Source organism: Takifugu flavidus, chromosome 21 (assembly GCF_003711565.1).
Source record: "Takifugu flavidus isolate HTHZ2018 chromosome 21, ASM371156v2, whole genome shotgun sequence".
NCBI classification, from domain to species: Eukaryota; Metazoa; Chordata; class Actinopteri; order Tetraodontiformes; family Tetraodontidae; genus Takifugu; species Takifugu flavidus.
This window is the reverse complement of record NC_079540.1, coordinates 11,580,310-11,597,011: the sequence shown is the minus strand read 5'-3', so window position 1 is coordinate 11,597,011 and position 16,702 is coordinate 11,580,310. Positions and strand designations below refer to the sequence as shown.

At 43.4% G+C, this 16,702-nt stretch overlaps 2 protein-coding genes and 1 pseudogene across 2 annotated transcripts; all 3 read right to left on the bottom strand.

The window, feature by feature from the left end:
- Positions 1–45: 45 nt before the first annotated feature.
- LOC130518716 (major histocompatibility complex class I-related gene protein-like) lies at positions 46–4,839 on the bottom strand. Its single transcript, XM_057021535.1, has 4 exons — positions 4,223–4,839; positions 3,889–4,110; positions 3,458–3,524; positions 46–325 (listed from the first exon to the last, which is right to left on the bottom strand). The coding sequence occupies exons 1-4, from the start codon at positions 4,269–4,271 to the stop codon at positions 61–63; spliced, it is 603 nt and encodes a 200-aa protein (XP_056877515.1). The 5' UTR covers positions 4,272–4,839; the 3' UTR covers positions 46–60.
- LOC130518453 (H-2 class I histocompatibility antigen, Q9 alpha chain-like) overlaps positions 899–16,702 on the bottom strand; it is a 35,654-nt pseudogene continuing 19,850 nt past the window's right edge.
- LOC130518452 (H-2 class I histocompatibility antigen, Q9 alpha chain-like) lies at positions 1,904–15,549 on the bottom strand. The gene is given in 9 exon segments (XM_057021079.1): positions 1,904–2,381; positions 8,925–8,998; positions 9,113–9,127; positions 9,273–9,377; positions 9,615–9,929; positions 10,364–10,642; positions 14,386–14,652; positions 15,475–15,510; positions 15,513–15,549. Coding segments are annotated over 8 exon segments (1,089 nt in total). The 5' UTR covers positions 15,535–15,549; the 3' UTR covers positions 1,904–2,381; positions 8,925–8,948.

Here is a 16,702-nt window from a genome sequence, read left to right as displayed (position 1 = left end):
AAAGATTGATATTGATATTGATATTCAGAACTGAAAAGGAAGCATCTTTGGACATGATCTTTACTGGACCTTCAAAGGCTCACCAGTCTCCCCCCAGTTGGTCCTGATCTGGTTTTTGTCCAGTGTTGTGGTGATTTCCTTCCCTCCAGACAGCTGAAACACACACTTGTAGCTGCTCCAGTCTTCAGGTGGGACTGAGGACACGTTCAGGTCAACACTCATCTGGAAGGTTCCGTCAGGGTTGAGGAGCACCTCTCCGTGGTCCACGTCCTCATGGAGCTCCTCTTCACCTTTCCTCCAGGACAGTGTGGCTCTGTCGGGGTAGCGTTGGCGTGTTTGGTCTGTTTCGGAATACCCCGGCTATACCCTCCTGGACTTTCGTGAGACTTTTTCCTTCGTGGATAACTTTTGAACCCGTTTATCGGATTATTGTTTTGTCTTTATCCTTCATGGACTGCGTTCGACCCCGCTCGGGATTTTTGTCGTAAGTTTACATTCCCTGTTTTGATTAAGAACCGAGTCGTGGTCTCCACGCCTTTTTTTGGGTTGCACAACGCTCTATAAACTTTAATAAAGATTCTCGGAACGATACGCCACTGTGTCCTGCCTGCTTTCGGGTCCTGATACAACCGCTCGTAACAGCTTGTTTATTCTGTTTGAAGAGTTTTTTCCAGCAGAATTCTTTTACATTGTTGCAAAGTCAAGAGTCAACAAAATAAGGAAGAGTCAACAAAATAAAATGTATTATTTAGCCTCTTATGGGACAAGTTCCAACAAAACTTGTTTAATGTGAGAACATTTCTGGGAAAAAAATCTTTAGGCTCATAAATGATAATTAATGATATAATGACACTTTGAGCATCAGTGAAATAGATGAAAAGTCTAAAAATCTGCATCATCATGTTTAGAATTCGACTTTATTGTAATAATTCCATCACAGCTGTTTCATTTTTTCCCCCCAAAATCTGCAAATGTTTCAATATAAATATTTTAATGAGACAAAAACCAAATTAGCTGCTGTTGAAATGTAGCACAGCTTATTTCAGTCTCATTATGGGACCAGTCTCAGAACTCTGCTGAAAAGAACCAACAATGTTGGAGAGAAACAGCTGATAGAGAAGAGAAGGATCAACCTTGGACTCCAGAGAGAGATTATAGATGGATTATAACAATGTACCTACAATAACAGCTCATTTACACAAAGTCTTTCTGGTCTTTAGTTTAATTAGGAACAATTTCAGTTGGTCTTTTTACAAACTGATTTTCAAACATCTGATTTAATGACAGAGACCTTCTGATTTGGACCATAAAAGGTGAGCCAGGCTGTCCATACGAGGAGTGTTGTGGTTCTGTTTCGGTTGTCACTCAGACTTGTCACCTCCTCCTCTACCTGCAGGAGCAGCATTTAGGGGCGGGCTGATCTCTGAGAGCTGAGCCTCTGTCACACCTGCAGCTCGTCCCGCCTAAATTGGCTCCTACTTAAGCTCTCCCCTCTTTGTCTCCGGTGCCGGATTGTTGCTCATGCTTCGGTACCGAGCTCCAGCTCAGAGATCACCAGCCCTTCGCCTTGCGTTAATCTCCCGAGTAGTATGTGCTTTCAGTTTTACTTTTTCTCGACGGTTTTTTCCCATTTCATGGTGATTTTTCGTTCGCTTTTCTGTTGCTACTTTCTTAGAGGTTTTTTTGTTGTTACTTGGTTCGATCATTTGCATTTATGTCAATAAAGAACCTTTGGTTTTGCACTCTGCATCTGGGTCCTGGCCTCCTTAACGCTCACGTAACAAGGAGCATCTTAACTGTTTAAAGGCTAAATTAAACTAAAATTAAATTAAACTTGACAGATCAGGAGCATCACAACCTGAAAGGATTTTTTTTTTTTTTTTTTTTTAAAAACACACCAAAACAGGGTTGGGGATTTTATTGAAAAGCAAAAATCTGCATAAATCTAAAGCAGCAGAAAACTCCTGCAAACATCTTAAATTTGTTTCCAACTTCAACTTTCATCTCTACAACACAATCAGGAAATCATCTTTTAAACAAACCCTTTAAATCTGCCCTTAAATTATGAGTTTACACAACAGTTAATGTGAACACATCATCCAGAGATACATTATTGATCGACTAAAAGCTAAATAAAGACCCAACACCCCCATTATTAAAGGTCACGCTCATGTTTAAACCCAAATGATGGCAAGAGTGATGATTTCTGGTTCTTTCCGGTTAAAATCAGTTGATTTTAAGTGAAAACTAAAAATCAGAGCAAACGCCACAGTTTTATACAGAATAAAAGCAAAGATCTGATAATTACAACCTCTAAAGTGTCTAATGGTTAATAAGCTGTTGCATTTATTCCAGGAGAACACTCCTCGTTCCAGAGCATCCTGAAAAGAAAAAGACCAAATAATCAAACACATTAAACCAGAATATTCATTGTTGATCCAGTTTCACCAGAGGAGCAGCTCAATGAATCAAAAACAAGTATAAAGCTGCTCTAACATGAAGCTACTCACCCTCTTCATGCTGACGGTTCTCCTTTAGTTTGGATTTGGCTTCAGTGGCTCCTGGACCTCAGAGTGACCCTTCAGCTGTAAGGTCAGAACAAAGATTCTTAGAGCAGAAATCACAGTTACACACAATTACTGCAAGAGAAGTTCAGCAAACACCAGAGAAAATCCAAATGTGATTCAACTTTTACTCACGTTTGGTACATTTGCCTGCAACTGAGAAGAAAGTCGATTAGCTTTGCTGCTTTAGATCTTTGACAGAGATTTTATCAACGTTTTCTTCTTCTTTTGTCATTTAGACTAAAGCAAAAGCAGAGTGAAGGATTAAAGCTCTGCTTCCATCTCTTACCTTTCTTCTTCCTGTAAAGGAGGAAACCAACGACGGCGATGAGAACGAGAGCCAGAACAACAACTGCAACAGCAGCGATGACGGCCGTGTTACTGGGATCCTCTGCTGGAGAGGAAACAAGCAAAACCATCAAAACCAGCACAGATGACAAAGACTAAAGAAGATCATCTCCAAATCTGTTCATCTGTCTGAATTATTTAAGTGTGAGGAGAGCTGACATCTTTGGACGTTTGCTTGTTTGAACATTTGCTATTCCTGCTCATGTCCTGTAATTAGATCCTGTTGACTAAAGAAAAGAAGAAATATTCCTCAGACAGTAAAATCAGAGTGTGCTTCTCACCACCATCTCCTCTGACCCCAGGCTTCCTCCAGTTGGTCCTGATCTGGTTTTTGTCCAGTGTTGTGGTGATTTCCTTCGCTCCAGACAGCTGAAACACCACACTTGTAGCTGCTCCAGTCTTCAGGTGGGACTGAGGACACGTTCAGGTCAACACTCATCTGGAAGGTTCCGTCAGGGTTGAGGAGCATCTCTCCGTGGTCCACGTCCTCATGGAGCTCTCTTCACCTTTCCTCCAGGACAGTGTGGCTCTGTCGGGGGGGGTAGAAGCCTGTAGCGTGGCAGCTGACAGGAGAGGAGGGGGTCTTCTGGAGCAGAGACACTGACGGCAGCTCTGGGGGGGACAGAGACAGAGAGAGGATGAGAGGGAGGACCAGAGGGGGGCGATGGGGAGACAGAGAGGAACCCATCATTTGTCTCATGGTGTTTCATCAGCAGGACAAAGTCAACCTTCGCCCCAATTTAAGGCTTCAAATGCTTCAACTGTTTAAACCTGATCCAAAAACCTGAAGAAGCTAACTGGGTCGGTAAAACTGAGAAGAGTCACGTTTTCCTGCATGTTGGACATATTAATGCAGGCAGTCAGTGACATCATCCTGTCACCTGGTCCTCGCTGAGTTCTTACACAAGGTTAACGTGTCTCTACTGTTCTCTCCAGGTGCTCCTTCATAATGGCAGAATATTGCTTCATCCTTCTGGAAAAACCTTGGTGATGTACAGACTAATCCTGAGTGTTCTATGTTCAGAATCCCATCTGGGTTTTACAGCGAGAGCCTTTGGTGTCAGAGCCGTCCAGTGCAGCGTCTTCAGGTCCAGTTCCAACAGGTCTTCTCCGTCGTAACCAAATTTTGAGAAAGCAGAGATTTCTCCTGTCTCACTGTCCAATTCACAATGATCAAGCCTCTGCATAACATGGACACCTGCTGGGAGAACGCAGAGGTCAGTAAATCTGGAGCATGCTATGCTAATTCACCTCCTTTCTTGAGTGCAGAATGAGTTCTGCATGGAAGAAAAAGTGGATCATGGTCTCACCTCCAGTCTGGTTGTAGATCTCCTTCACATTGTACATCCAGTACTTCATGTAGGCTGGAAAACGCTCCACACACTCTGCAGTGTACCAGTCCAGCTGTTCTTGGTGATGGTCCAGGAACGTCTTTGCCCAGTTTGTCTTTGGCTCTACTTTCTTTTTAGTGGTGTCGCAGTATCCAGCCTCAAGTCCACTGACCTCCACACTTGCAAAAAACTCAGGGATGTTTGGGAGTCCAGAGGACAGGGTGTAGTAAATGGTGAGGGACGGTTGCACTAGGAGACAAACAGGAGATCTTTTAGAGGAGCCTTAAGACTGCAGACTGTAGGAACTCCAATAAATGGGCTGGAACCTGTGAGGAGGATTTTAAAGTGCATATAATTGTCCCATGGCTGCTGTTGTTCCCCAGGGCAAGGCCTACTTTCTGCCACCGCGCTGTCCTCGCCTCACCCTGACTCTCGTTGAGACGCTTTTTCCTGCTCGTTCAAGGTCTCCACGTCACCCTGCTGGAGTGCAGAACTCGCAGGACCTGACTCCCGTGTTGGCTCCCCGCTGGAGCTCTCTGTGCGCCCCGGAGGACTGGACAAGTGCTTCCCTGCGGTCCAGAAGGACTGCGAAATTAATTTTTTAATAAAGACTTTTTTTTTTTTACTTTTACCACTGCGTTTTGCCTGCTATCAGGTCCTGGAAAAAACCTAAACCTAACGGATTCCTCTGAGTTGCGTCTGATAGATGACCCCAAGTGTGTGAATGATCGCCAAGCAAATGGAAACCTTGGTTCATTTCCGAGTCTTTGTTGTTTTTATTCAGAATAAAAGAAAGTAATCTAACTATAAGAGTGAAATATGTTTATGAAAGCTGAAATTTAGCCTGAAATGAAAGTTACCTGACTGAATTCAGCATTTCCACATTTAAAATGATCAGAACTGACCGGCTGAAGAGTCGGGCAGACTCAGTAGTGCCAGAAAAGAGCAGAAAGTCGAGTGATTTCCTGGAAAAAACCTAAACCTAACAGATTCCTGTGAGTTGTGTCTGAACGGGGCCAAAGTGAAAGCGACTCGTTTTAGTGAGAGCTGGAGGGTGAAGGTGGGGGGGGGGCTCTCCAGTTAGAGCAAACTTAAAGATCTAAAGTGTGGTGGCTGCAAAAGTCTGTCATTGTTAATCTAATGTTTAAATCCATCAATAATTCACTCCTTTAAGCCGGTGTGCGAGAGCTGCCCCACCATGACGTCACCTCCGGAACTAACACGCTCATTACCGGGTGAAGGGCTCTCTCTCGTGTCTGATCACTACACTCAACGTTCTCACACAATTTCCTAAAACTTTTGACTCTTTCAACATTTGACCTCCGAGTTTCAGTCTGGCGAAAGTCTGAAAACTGTTGGAAAGCTGCAGCGGAGGTCTTCATGTTCCCTCAAACATCTGGAGTTTACTGGGATTCAGAGTTCTGGGTGAACACACACTTTATTAAAATAAGTCTTCACTCTCTGAACTGAGATTTTCCCTTTGATAATTATTCAGGGATCACAGGTCCAAATTAGGAACCAACAAACTTTAAACTGCAGCTTGTGTCAGGTTCCCAGTTTCTGGGAACTCTTTTGCAGGGTTTCTCCTGCGGGGGGCGTGGTGGAGCCATGCCTCAGCCGCAGGTGGTGCCGGGGACTGGTGCACCTGCAGACTATCATAATCAAGCCACCTATTTATGGACTGTTCTCACGGTTGGCCAGCGTTGGCGTGTTTGGTGTTTCGGAATACCCCGGCTATACCCTCCTGGACTTTCGTGAGACTTTTTCCTTCGTGGATAACTTTTGAACCCGTTTATCGGATTATTGTTTTGTCTTTATCCTTCATGGACTGCTTTCGACCCCGCTCGGGATTTTTGTCGTAAGTTTACATTCCCTGTTTTGATTAAGAACCGAGTCGTGGTCTCCACGCCTTTTTGAGTTGCACAACGTTCTATAAACTTTAATAAAGCTTCTCGGAACGATACGCCACTGTGTCCTGCCTGCTTTCGGGTCCTGATACAACCGCTCGTAGCAGCTTGTTTATTTTTCTGTTTGAAGAGTTTTTTCCAGCAGAATTCTTTTACATTGTTGCAAATTCACAAGGTCATTTTATTAATTCAGTGGGACAATTTTACAGCCAGTGAATGAAAAAACAATAACAATAATCAAGTGATGATAAAAGCATTAAGAAATAGAATCCATATAAAGATTTGTTACTAAAAAACGTCTCAATATCTAAAAGCTCGTGTGTTGCTGGTGTCTTGTTGACATCAAAGTGATTTATTACAGAATAAATCCACCAAGATTTTGTATTTTCAACCACTTTGTCTGGTTAATGAATAAAAGTCAGTGAGCATTTCTTTGGGTTTGGACACATTTCTATCCAACAAAGATCCTTCACACCAGTCCATGAAGTCCTGAAGGACAAACTGGTGGACACACGCTCACAATCACAGGGTCATCGACACCTTTGATCAAATGATTATAAAACACAAAGGAAGACTGGATGGAACTCAGTTTAGCCAGCAGTTAAACTCATTTATTACATATTAAATGAATCAGACTAAAACTGTGGTTCAACAGAAATTAACTTGAAATCTAACCAGAGATAATTGTCATGGCCTGTGTGTTGGTGCCTGTTTGTGTTCCTGGTTTTCTCACTAGGGGGCGTGGCGGATCCACCTGGGTTCTCAGGTGACCGTCACACCTGCAGCTGGTCACCGATCTCCACTCTTCAAAAGCCGCCGCCTCCCGATCACCAGCGTCTGGTCGGTTTGTGGTCAACGTGGGTCAGTGGTGTCTTCTTGTTAGGGAGAAAAGGGTTAGTTTTCTCCCTGTGCCGTTGCCTTCAGAGGAATGAGACGGAGACTCTTGTTTTACTTGTGTCAGGGTAACCACACGTCTGCCGTGTGAGCTACAGAGGTGCTGTCCAACAGGGTTTATTTATACTAACAGACAAACATGTTGGTATCACATTAGGGTGGAGTGTTCGCAGACAAAAGCAGAACTGAACATATAGAAATTGGAACGGAACGTTCCAACAGCGGGTACATCTGTCTCTCGCTACCTCGAGGGGACCGAATATCAATCAGAATCTCAATCCCAACGATGGCTCTCTTACGCAAGCAGCAGGTCACACTGTCTTCAGACGGGCAGTTTCTGCATGTGAGTGATAATAAGCATGTGAGCATATGTACAAAAAGCATTTTGAACCAAACACTTCTCGTGTTCCGTCCCGCCAAGTCACATTTCCCGCGATTCTCACGTCTCCTCCCAGGTCGCCACGCGCCCTCATTCGGAGGTGGACTCCGCGCACCTTTGAACTACCTGAGTTGATTCAAACCTGGTTTTCACACCGTCAGTTCTGGTTTGTCTGCTTACGAGTCCTGCCAACAATAATGATGTTAAAAAGAATCCCACGTACAGCTAGTGGTATATAACACACAACTAATAGTATATTACACACATTTAGGAAGAGTCAACAAAATAAAATGTATTATTTAACCTTATGGGACAAGTTCCAACAAAACTTGTTTAATGTGAGAAAATTCCTGGAAAAAAAATCTTTAGGCTCATAAATAATTAATGATATAATGACACTTTGAGCATCAGTGAAATAGATGAAAAGTCTAAAAATCTGCATCATCATGAAAAATCTGCAAGTGTTTCAATATAAATATTTTAATGAGACAAAAACCAAATTAGCTGCTGTTGAAATGTAGCACAGCTTATTTCAGTCTCATTATGGGACCAGTCTCAGAACTCTGCTGAAAAGAACCAACAATGTTGGAGAAAAACAGCTGATAGAGAAGAGAAGGATCAACCTTGGACTCCAGAGAGAGATTATAGATGGATTATAACAATGTACCTACAATAACAGCTCATTTACACAAAGTCTTTCAGTACTTTCATTTAATTAGGAAGAATTTCAGTTGGTCTTTTTACAAACTGATTTTCAAACATCTGATTTAATGACAGAGACCTTCTGATTTGGACCATAAAAGGTGAGCCAGGCTGTCCATACGAGGAGTGTTGTGGTTCTGTTTCGGTTGTCATGTCACCTCCTCCTCTACCTGCAGGAGGAGCGGCATTTAGGGGCGGGCTGATCTCTGAGAGCTGAGCCTCTGTCACACCTGCAGCTCGTCCCGCCTAAATTGGCTCCTACTTAAGCTAATAGTATCTTTGTCTCCGGTGCCGGATTGTTGCTCATGCTTCGGTACCGAGCTCCAGCTCAGAGATCACCAGCCCTTCGCCTTGCGTTAATCTCCCGAGTAGTAAGTGTTTTCAGTGCCTCGCCACTGCTTTCAGTTTTACTTTTTCTCGACGTTTTCTTCCCATTTCATGGTGATTTTTCGTTCGCGTTTCTGTTGATACTTTCTTAGAGTTTTTTTTGTTGTTACTTGGTTCGATCATTTGCATTTATGTCAATAAAGAACCTTTGGTTTTTGCTCTGCATCTGGGTCCTGGCCTCCTTAACGCTCACGTAACAAGGAGCATCTTAACTGTTTAAAGGCTAAATTAAACTAAAATAAAATAAAACTTGACAGATCAGCTCCTCGTTCCAGAGCATCCTGAAAAGAAAAAGACCAAATAATCAAACACATTAAACCAGAATATTCATTGTTGATCCAGTTTCACCAGAGAGGAGCAGCTCAATTAATCAAAAACAAGTATAAAGCTGCTCTAACATGAAGCTACTCACCCTCTTCATGCTGACGGTTCTCCTTTAGTTTGGATTTGGCTCCAGTGGCACCTTGACCTCAGAGAGACCTTCAGCTGTAAGGTCAGAACAAAGATTCTTAGAGCAGAAACCACAGTTACACACAATTACTGCAAGAGAAGTTCAGCAAACACCAGAGAAAATCCAAATGTGATTCAACTTTTACTCACGTTTGGTACATTTGCCTGCAACTGAGAAGAAAGTCGATTAGCTTTGCTGCTTTAGATCTTTGACAGAGATTTTATCAACGTTTTCTTCTTCTTTTGTCATTTAGACTAAAGCAAAAGCAGAGTGAAGGATTAAAGCTCTGCTTCCATCTCCATCTCTCACCTTTCTTCTTCCTGTAAAGGAGGAAACCAACGACGGCGACGAGAACGAGAGCCAGAACAGCAACTGCAACAGCAGCGATGACGGCCGTGTTACTGGGATCCTCTGCTGGAGAGGAAACAAGCAAAACCATCAAAACCAGCACAGATGACAAAGACTAAAGAAGATCATCTCCAAATCTGTTCATCTGTCTGAATTATTTAAGTGTGAGGAGAGCTGACGTCTTGGACGTTTGCTTGTTTGAACATTTGCTATTCCTGCTCACGTCCTGTAATTAGATCCTGTTGACTAAAGAAAAGAAGAAATATTCCTCAGACAGTAAAATCAGAGTGTGCTTCTACCCACCAGGCTTCCCCCAGTTGGTCCTGATCTGGTTTTTGTCCAGTGTTGTGGTGATTTCCTTCGCTCCAGACAGCTGAAACACACACTTGTAGCTGCTCCAGTCTTCAGGTGGGACTGAGGACACTTTCAGGTCAACACTCGCCTGGAAGGTTCCGTCAGGGTTGAGGAGTAGCTCTCCGTGGTCCACGTCCTCATAGAGCTCCTCTTCACCTTTCCACCAGGACAGTGTGGCTCTGTCGGGGTCGGGGTAGAAGCCTGTAGCGTGGCAGCTGACAGGAGAGGAGGGGGTCTTCTGGAGCAGAGACACTGACGGCAGCTCTGGGGGGGACAGAGAGAGGATGAGAGGGAGGACCAGAGGGGGGGTGATGGGGAGACAGGGTAGGAGGAGGGGGGGGGAGGTGGGTGAGAGACAGAGCGACAGGGTGGGGAAAGAGTGGGGAGGAAATGGGGGGGGGGGGACACGGTGGGATGAAGAGGGGGGAGGTGGGAAGGGGGAAGTAGGTGGAGAGAACAGGTGGAAAGAAGGTAGAGTGACAGACGGAGGGAGGAAGAGATGTGTGGGGTGGAGGGGGAGAGAGAGGGGGGAGGGGAGGGAGAGAGCGGGGGTGGAGAGGGGGAGAGGAAGAAAGTGGGGGAGAAGAAGGAAAGGTGAGGGGCAGAGAGACATTTTGGGAGGAGGGGGGGGGGGGGGGGATGACACAGGTGTCCTGCAGGTGTGTGATGTCATGCTGCCACAGGTCATGTGACTCTACCTGTTCTCATCAGTGAGCTCTTCCCATAGTTCACATACTTCTGCAGCCACTCGATGCAAAACTGGGTGAGGTAGGACTTCAGTTGTTCTATCCGAGCTTCATTCTGATCCCACTTGCGTTTGGTGATCTCAGCCTCCCGTTTGGCAGCGACCCAGATTCCTTCCTTCAGTTTAAATGAGATAAAATCTGCTCCATCATAACCAAACTTATCAAATCCATTCTTCTCTCCAGTCTCATCGTCCCACTCACAGCCGTACATCCTCTGGAACATGTGGACACCTGAGAGACAGAGACAGAGACAGGGACAGGGACAGAGGTGAGTAAAGCAGAGACGTCACAGCTCACCCACCTGTCAACAGGTGAGACCGTCTCACCGTCCCCCAGAGACTCACTGATGCTCCCAACAGCTGTCTCTGGTCTGATGGACACTGTCCTCACCTGGACAGTCCTCATTGATCCTGACTGAACCGTGTCACCCTTGTAAACCTGGAATCTGCTTCCTGTTTCCTTCACTCACGTCTTTATTCCAGCTTTTCTTTCCTAATAAACTTGATTCTTCTCTCAGTTTTGCTTTCATGATTCTGAGACGGTTCTTTGATCTTTATTCTGGAAAAATGGACCAATAAAATCTAAAATCAGAAAGTTCTTAAATCTGACTCAGAATCCAAAGTTGCTGTTCCCTCGTTGCTGATCAGGCTGTAATTGCTCGTTGTGAGTGTTGATGATTCCTCGTCCGTGTTTTAATTCTTTTCTCCTGGTAGGAAAACTGAGCTTTGATCTGAAGCAGCTCCATGTTGGAGGGTTCAACCTCCCAGATCAGGAGGGCTGGGCAGCCATTTTAGTTCCATCTGGCAGCGTTATTAGAGCGTCACACCAGACAAAGGGAGTTTGTTGATGGCAACAGTCTGAGAGGAACATGGAAACTGTATCAGCCTGAGAATTGGATGGATTTGATTCATCTTTAATCAGAAAATCCTCCAACATCGTTGTCTGATCTCTGATCTTCAATGGAAGCTCCTTTTCTTTGTGCAGCGCTGGGATTTAATAAACTCATGAGATATTTGACACATTTGTATCAAGTTGTTGAAGCTGTTGCAGCAGGTTTTTGCCCTGGTTGATATTATATCCTGATGTTTGTCTAATTCCTTCCTACTCCAGCTGATATGGAGGCGTCGCCATGGCGCCACTTTAGTCACAAACCATCAGCACACACAACCTTTCCTTTCTTCTTCTGTTTCAGCTCAAGAATCCAGCTGATGATGGGGAGATTTGTGCTGCTCTGCTGTTCATCGTTCTGCTTCTCATGTTGTTATTAGAGCTAATGAGGCTCAGAGTCATTAGAGCTTTGGGACGACTGGAATCAGAGCTGGAAACAGCGTCTGTGGACCCGTCGGCTTTTCCATCCTGAACCTTTTTAGGGGGTTATTTTAGTCGGTAGAACCTCTAGATGTGGAAATTCTTGGACTTCCTTGTAGTTGTAATGATGCCGTTTCAGATGAAGTGATTTTTAAAAAGGGTCTGATTCTTTGAGTCCTGCTGTGTTTAAGCTCTCTAATATATGTGAACCTCTTTGTTCTGAACTGGTTGTTTCTACATGCAGGCTCCTGTTGTTGCTTCTGTCTTTAGAACCTTCCTCACTAACCATGAAAGAGGAGTCAGTTATTGGCAGATATACAAGTCAGTTCATTATTATGACTCTAAAGTCTTTTTAAGCCTTTTTCCCAGCTGCAGGTTCAGTTGCTGTCATTCAGAATATGCTGTTAACCTGCTGGTTTCCTCCTGAGGGGATAGAACTCCCTGGAGCCTCTTTATTCCACTCTCTCTCTCTTTTGACTGCACATGCTGACATTATTCCTCTTGATGTTCATTCTGACCAGTGAGCGACCCTGATTCCACCTCTATTTGCCTGTATTGAAGATCAATCTGGACGTTAGCATTAATAAATCCATCAATGTCTCACTCAAAAAGTCTGATAATATTGTTCAATTGTAGAAATATTGATAATAAAGATGTGGAAGAACATTGATTTGACTTGATGGGACTCTGTCTTAGCTGGTTTTGTTGCCGACTCCTCAATACAAAAGGTCTCTATTTTCTGTCCAACAAGTCGCTAGAAGACGCTCAATGACGTCGTCTCACAATCCGCCCAATTATATTTACAGGTTGTTGGAACGTGAGAGGAGCAATGTTGCTGTGGGAGACACCAAAAGTCAGCAAAACACCTTAAATATGTTTTCAACTGCAAATAAACGTTTAATCTGTTGATCCTGTTTTGAATTTACCGACTTACCGTATTTTCGCGACCATAAGACGCAATTAAAAGTCTTAAATTTTCTCTAAAGTGGACAAGGTGTCTTAACATGTGATGTTCATGCGTGCGCCTTATGTGTGCACTGAGTTCCAAAATCTGTAAATGTTTTTCAGCTTTTGCAAAAGTCATTTGGGATTTATTTCAGATACAGAATATGATGTACGTGAGTACATTGCTAAATATATGCTAGCATGCATGTTTTAAGCCAGGGGTGCTCATTACGTCGATCGCGATCTACCGGTCGATCGCGGCGTGACATTAAAAAATATCAGCCTTTCATTCATCCCATCACTTGATTGACATCCAGGGCAACCAGTTAGATGACAACTGAATTTTGACATTAAGGTCACCGCTCATGTGCAAACAACGGCGCTAAGCGCTAAGCTATTCAGCGAATTACCTCTGATTTTAAGCCAATTAGTTAATTATTATGTGTGTTTTGCAATATTGGCTCATTCGGTTATGCAAGGTACATCAACATACATTGTACATCCAAAGAATCCTCAATACATTTGAAAATAATTCGATGTTTTGCATTTTTGTGGTGGGTAAATCATTTTGACTTGGTCATTATGTAAGTAGCTTGCATGCTGAAAAAAATGCACAGATTTGTATTGAGCAATATGGATTCATGTAGTTATGCAAGGTACACCAACATATATGGATCATATAACGAATTCTCAATATATTTATGAATAAATGTATGTTTTGCAAATTTATAGTAGGTAGATCTTCTTGACCATTTGAAAAGTAGCTCGCATGCTGAAAAAGTGTGGGCACCCCTGTTTTAAGCTAGCGTAGCGGTATGTTTTACCATGCCTGCGCCTTAAAATGCGTGCGCCTTATGTGTGCACCCAGTTCCAAAATCTATAAATGCTTTTCGGCTTTTGCAAAAGCCATTTGGGATTCATTTCAGATACAGAAGATGATGTACGTGAGTACATTGCTAAATACACGCTAGCATGCATGTTTTAAGCTAGCGTGGTGGTGGTTTATACATTACCCCTGCGCCCTATTGTTGCGAAAATAAGGTAAATCCTTTCTATAAATACAGCTAAATTGCTTGCTTGTCCCTGAGCAGATGTAGACAGGAAGTCACAAAGTTCTCAAAAGGGTTTTGTTGGTGTCACTAAGTGGAGCCGTTGGCTGGAAATATGAAAAACAGGCCCAGCCTCTGTTCCAGGAGCAAATGTTCTGTGTATCTTCATGTGTTGGTGGGTTCATTTTCCTGTTTTTGGTGAGATCATCAGAACTAAATGTGCCGTTCATGACAATCATTCATTAATGAAAGGATGAAGTGGTGAAATGAGCCAGTGAGTGTTTGTGGGTGGTCCCAGATGAATGGATGATGCACAGACTCACTGGTCCACTTCAGCTCAGCTCAGCCGCTACAAACAAACGTGTGATGTGATGAATCCTCTAGTTTCTGCAGGTCATGTGACCTCTACTGGCTAACTGCCGCTGACGCCCTGACCAACGTCTCTGGGGTATTATGGGATGGTCAGAAACAGTGTGAGTGAGGCAGGTCCGGTCCAGTTTCAGCGTTCTGCTGAGTCGGAGTGTGTCTGAGCCCAGAGGAGGCGTCATCACACTGTTGGATCAAGGTGAGTGAAACACTCCCTGATGAAGAGTGTGTGTGATCACCTGATCACCAAAACACACAACCGGACGTCAACAATAGTTTATCAGGAGTAAAGAAAAGTCAACTCACCTCCAGTTGGTTTGAAGCGCTGCTTTAAAATTTCAATGTTGCCTTTGTAGGTCTGCTGGGAACCCATGAAGTTTCCAGTGTTTCTGTCCCAGTACTGAGGATCATCTGCTGTAGCTTCCTTCATCCACTCCTGTTTGGGCTGAGCTCTCCTGGTGTTGCTGTCATAGTGATCAATCTGAACATCATCAACCATCCCAACAGCCACAAACTCTGGGAAGTTTGGAACTCCAGAAGATCCAGTGTAGAAATACTTCAGAGTGTGAGTCACTGAGAGAAAAATATCAAATATCACAACTTTACTGTCAGAAACGACTCAACAAGAGTTTAATATTAATAACACACAATCAGAAAACAAAATTAAATATAGAAAAAGACTTAATTATTCATTTATTTACACTTTCATTAGTTTCCAGTGTTTAAAGTTATTTTCATTTTAAATCATCGTTGGCTTAAAATGTTTATTTCTTTAAAATAAACCTGTTTATTTTTCTTTCCTAACTTATTCAGGTTAATGAGTTAGTCACTATTTAAACGAGTGATTAATGACAACTTGAGCTGTTTCCAGTTAAACCTGAAACACTTCAAAATCTCCCTAAAATCACTGTAATTTTATTGAGGTTTGTTTCATAAGTTCATTTATTGGAGGCAAATATAAAGTATTTCTTGTGGAAAGATTAATGGCAACATGTTAAACATCCCAACGCTGATTTGGGATCCTGTCTTCAGCTTCATCAGGATCACTTGTGTTCTGATTAAAGCTGATTTTTTCCCTCACATGTTGGATCAACTGCAGCATTTCCATCATCACAAGTGAAGATTCTCCTCATGAGGAGCTGCTGTTGAAGCTTTATTCTCAGACTGGGATCAACTCCACAGTGGTTGAGATTCTGCTTTTCTTCATCACATTTATTAATGATTAAAGTTTAAACCCTCCTGATATGAACTAGATTCCTCTCAGTCGTGTCTGATAGATGAGCCCAAGTGTGTGAATGATCGCCAAGCAAATGGAAACCTTCCGGAAATTTAGCCTGAAATCAAAGTTACCTGACTGAATTCAGCATTTCCACATTTAAAATGATCAGAACTGACCTGCTGAAGAGTCGGGCAGACTCATTAGTGCCAGAGAAGCAGAAAGTCGAGTGATTTCATGATGAAAGCCAGTTTTTGTGGTCAGATACAAAGTGGTTGATTCCGCCTCGACGGTCCGGGAGAAAAACGAAGAGGAAAGGCGGAGAGAAAGGAGAAATAAACCGTGTTCACGTGATCAGGAGCCAATAGGAATTCTGAGATGGCCCCGACGTCACTTAGGACCAGGTGGGGGGGGGGGGGGGGGGGGGGCTCTCCAGTTAGAGCATAAAATAGGTGGATTATTGTGTATATTAAATAAACAAGTATACAGTAGTAAAATGAAGAAAGAGGAGTTTCCCATGAGACGATGAGCATCAATCTTCAAATAAAGAATATTTAAAGATTTCAGATTAATGTCGCCCTCTGCTGGACACATCAGGGAATTACAACTTCCCGTTTGCTGCTCCGAAAACCCTCCTGGTGTTAAAGTCCATGAATTTGCTATTTAAGAAACTTCTTTTAACGTAGTTGCTGCTAAAATGCCAATAACGAAATAGCTTATTAAAATTCCCGCTGTAAAAAAGTTAAGTGTGAAAAATCCTTCTGTACCAGTTGGCTGTGTTTCACGTTGAGAGTTGTTTTACCACACAATGAGGAAGTCCCGTGGAAAGGAAATGGTTGCAGGAATGCTGAGAATCTGGTCACACCGGAGTGGTTCTGCCTCTATCCTGGCACAGTATCATCAGGATCATCCTCAACTGTTGGTTCTGCTGGCAGCTCCACTGGTCATGTGCCTTTTGTAGAATATCCAACCTCTTTAAGACGAAACACAAAATGGAGTCGTCTTCTGATCACAACGGGGACGCTGTAGAGAGATGTTTGATTAACTGACAGGTCGCTGCCAAGACTTCACAAGTGATTGTTGTTATTCAGCATGTGGGAAGCAGCTTGTTGACTGGGATCTCCTGAGAAGGCTGCTGGTGGGAACATTTCATCATTAAAATTAGAGCTGGAACCAAGCTGGAGAAATAAAAAGGCCTATTTTTAAAGCAATAAACGCAGCAGGTTTAGTTGCTCACCAGGATTATTCCTTGTCCTGATGCAGAACCGAATGGCGACGCCCACGGGCAGCAGCAGAACCACCAGGATCACTATGATAACAGCAGCACCAGGATGGTTTGAGGATGAGACTGGAACACAACACTGAACTTTTACTGCTCAACCTGTGAGGTTATGTTCATTTAAATGA